General features: G+C 39.7%; 1 protein-coding gene across 1 annotated transcript; it reads left to right on the forward strand.

The window, feature by feature from the left end:
* The first annotated feature begins 1,371 nt into the window (after nucleotides 1–1,371).
* Nucleotides 1,372–1,854, forward strand: LOC131648461 (uncharacterized mitochondrial protein AtMg00860-like). Its single transcript, XM_058918214.1, has one exon. It carries the CDS (start codon nucleotides 1,372–1,374, stop codon nucleotides 1,852–1,854), a length of 483 nt encoding a protein of 160 aa, XP_058774197.1.
* The last annotated feature ends 953 nt before the right edge of the window (nucleotides 1,855–2,807 follow it).

Genomic DNA, 2,807 nt, shown 5'->3' on the forward strand with positions numbered 1-2,807 from the left:
GATAGAAAAACACTTAGAAAGGGGGGGTTTGAATAAGTGTAGCTTTAAAAACTTGACCGATAAAAATAAATTGCACAGTTATTTTTATCCTGGTTCGTTGTTAACTAAACTACTCCAGTCCACCCCCGCAGAGATGATTTACCTCAACTGAGGATTTAATCCACTAATCGCACGGATTACAATGGTTCTCCACTTAGTCAGCAACTAAGTCTTCCAGAGTCTTCTGATCACACACTGATCACTCCAGGAACAACTGCTTAGATACCCTCTAAGACTTTCTAGAGTATTCTGATCCACACGATCACTCTAGTTACAACCTGCTTAGATAACCTCTAAGACTTCCTAGAGTATTCTGATCCACACGATCACTCTAGTTCCTTACAACTTAATGTAATCAATTCTAAGAGTATTACAATTGCTTCTTAAAAGCTATAATCACAAACTGTGATATTTCTCTTAACGTTTAAGCTTAATCTCACTAATATATTACAACAGCAATGTAGTGAGCTTTGATGAAGATGAAGATTCTGAGCTTTGAATAGAACAGTGTTTCAGCAAGTTAATATTCACAGAAATTGTGTTAGTTCGTTAACCTTGCTTCTCATCAGAACTTCATATTTATAGGCGTTGGAGAAGATGACCGTTGAGTGCATTTAATGCTTTGCGTGTTCCGTACAGCATCGCATTTAATGTTATACGCTTTTGTCAACTACCTCGAGCCTTGTTCACGCTGTGTCTACTGACGTTGCCTTTAATAGCTTCTAACGTTCCTTTTGTCAGTCAGCGTAGCCTGCCACATGTACTTCCTTCTGATCTGATGTTTGTGAATACAACATTTGAATATCATCAGAGTCAAACAGCTTGGTGCAAAGCATCTTCTGATCTTCTGACCTTGAAGTGCTTCTGTGCGTGATACCATCAGAACTTCAGTGCTTCTGATCTCATGTTCTTCTGATGCTTCCATAGACCCATGTTCTGATTCTGCTTCGACCATCTTCTGATGTCTTGCCAGACCATGTTCTGATGTTGCATGCTGAACCCTTTGAGACAAAGCTTCTGAGCGCTGAATTATGCATACTCTTTATATATTTCCTGACAAGGAAATTGCATTGGATTAGAGTACCATATTATCTTAAGCAAAATTCATATTATTGTTATCATCAAAACTAAGATAATTGATCAGAACAAATCTTGTCCTAACAAGGTTCTGCTACTTTGTTTACAAAGATTGACCTTCGGTCAGGCTACCATCAAATTAGGGTTGTACCCGAAGATACTCATAAAACGGCATTCAGAACTTTTGATGGGCACTATGAGTTTTTGGTGATGCCCTTTGGCTTAACTAATGCTCCTAGTACTTTTCAATCAGCGATGAATGACCTTTTAAGACCATATCTACGACGGTTTGTTCTTGTTTTCTTTGACGATATTTTAATTTACAGCAATTCTTATTCTGATCATTTACTTCACTTAACTTTGATTTTAGACCTACTTGCTTCAAATAAGTTTGTTGCAAAACTTTCTAAGTGTGTTTTTGCAGTTCCTAAGGTTGAGTACCTAGGTCATGTTATCTCTTTAAGTGGTGTGACCCCTGATCCAGACAAAATACAAGCAATATTGGATTGGCCGAAGCCACGATCACTCTCGCAACTCAGGGGATTTTTGGGCCTTACCGTTTTTTACAGACGTTTTGTCCGCCACTACGCCACACTCGCCGCTCTACTCACCGATTTATTACGTTCCATTAAGTTTACATGGAATACAGAAGCTGAGCATGCTTTTACAAGTTTAAAACAGATTATGACTAAAACTCCAGTGATTGTTCTTCCAAACTTTGGCAAGACTTTGTTGTAGAGACCGACGCTTCCGCAGTAGCCGTTGGTGTTGTTCTTTCCCAATCTGGTCACCCCTTAGCGTTTTTCAGCAAGAAGATGTGTCCTCGGTTGCAGGCTGCTTCTGTCTACGTTCGTGAAATGTACGCAATCACTGAAGCAGTAAAAAAAATGGCGTCAGTACCTTATTGGGAGACATTTTCATATTTTTACTGATCAAAAGAGCCTCAAGAATTTGCTAGTACAAACAATCCAAACATCGGAGCAACAAAAATGGACAACAAAACTACAAGGTTTCAGTTTCGAAATTTTCTACAAACCTGGTAAAACGAACAGTGTAGCTGATGCTCTGAGCAGGAGGCATACAGAAGAGCATTTTCTCATGTTTTCTCTCTCATCCACGGTCCCGACTTTCCTCTCACAACTTCAACATTATTATGCAAACAACAAACAAGGGCAAGATCTGATCAGTAAGTGCCAAAACAACCCAAGGATGAAATTACTTTTCCATTTTAGACAAGGATTATTATACTTTAAGGATCGAATCTTTTTACCTGATGATCTGGAATTCAGAGCCACAATCCTTAAGGAATACCACAACACCCCGACAGCTGGTCATTCCGGTTTTAAGCCAACCGTGTCCCGCATCTCTGCTACCTTCCTTTGGCCAGGTCTTTCCAAAGATGTTAAGAAATTTGTGCAATGTTGTTTTTCTTGTCAGCATAACAAATACCTGCCATCAAAGAAACAAGGGTTGTTACAACCTCTGGAAATACCAGCACAGGTTTGGGAAGATTTGTCCATGGATTTTATTACTCACCTTCCCACATCCTTCGGTCACACCGTCATTTGGGTTGTTTGTGACAGATTAACAAAGTTTGCCCACTTCATTGTTTTACCATCCAAGTTCTCCGCGGTCGATCTAGCAAGACGGTTCTCGGTGGAGGTATGTAGACTTCACGGCATACCTAAAAC

Source organism: Vicia villosa, linkage group LG2 (genome assembly GCF_029867415.1).
Source record: "Vicia villosa cultivar HV-30 ecotype Madison, WI linkage group LG2, Vvil1.0, whole genome shotgun sequence".
Taxonomy (NCBI): domain Eukaryota; kingdom Viridiplantae; phylum Streptophyta; class Magnoliopsida; order Fabales; family Fabaceae; genus Vicia; species Vicia villosa.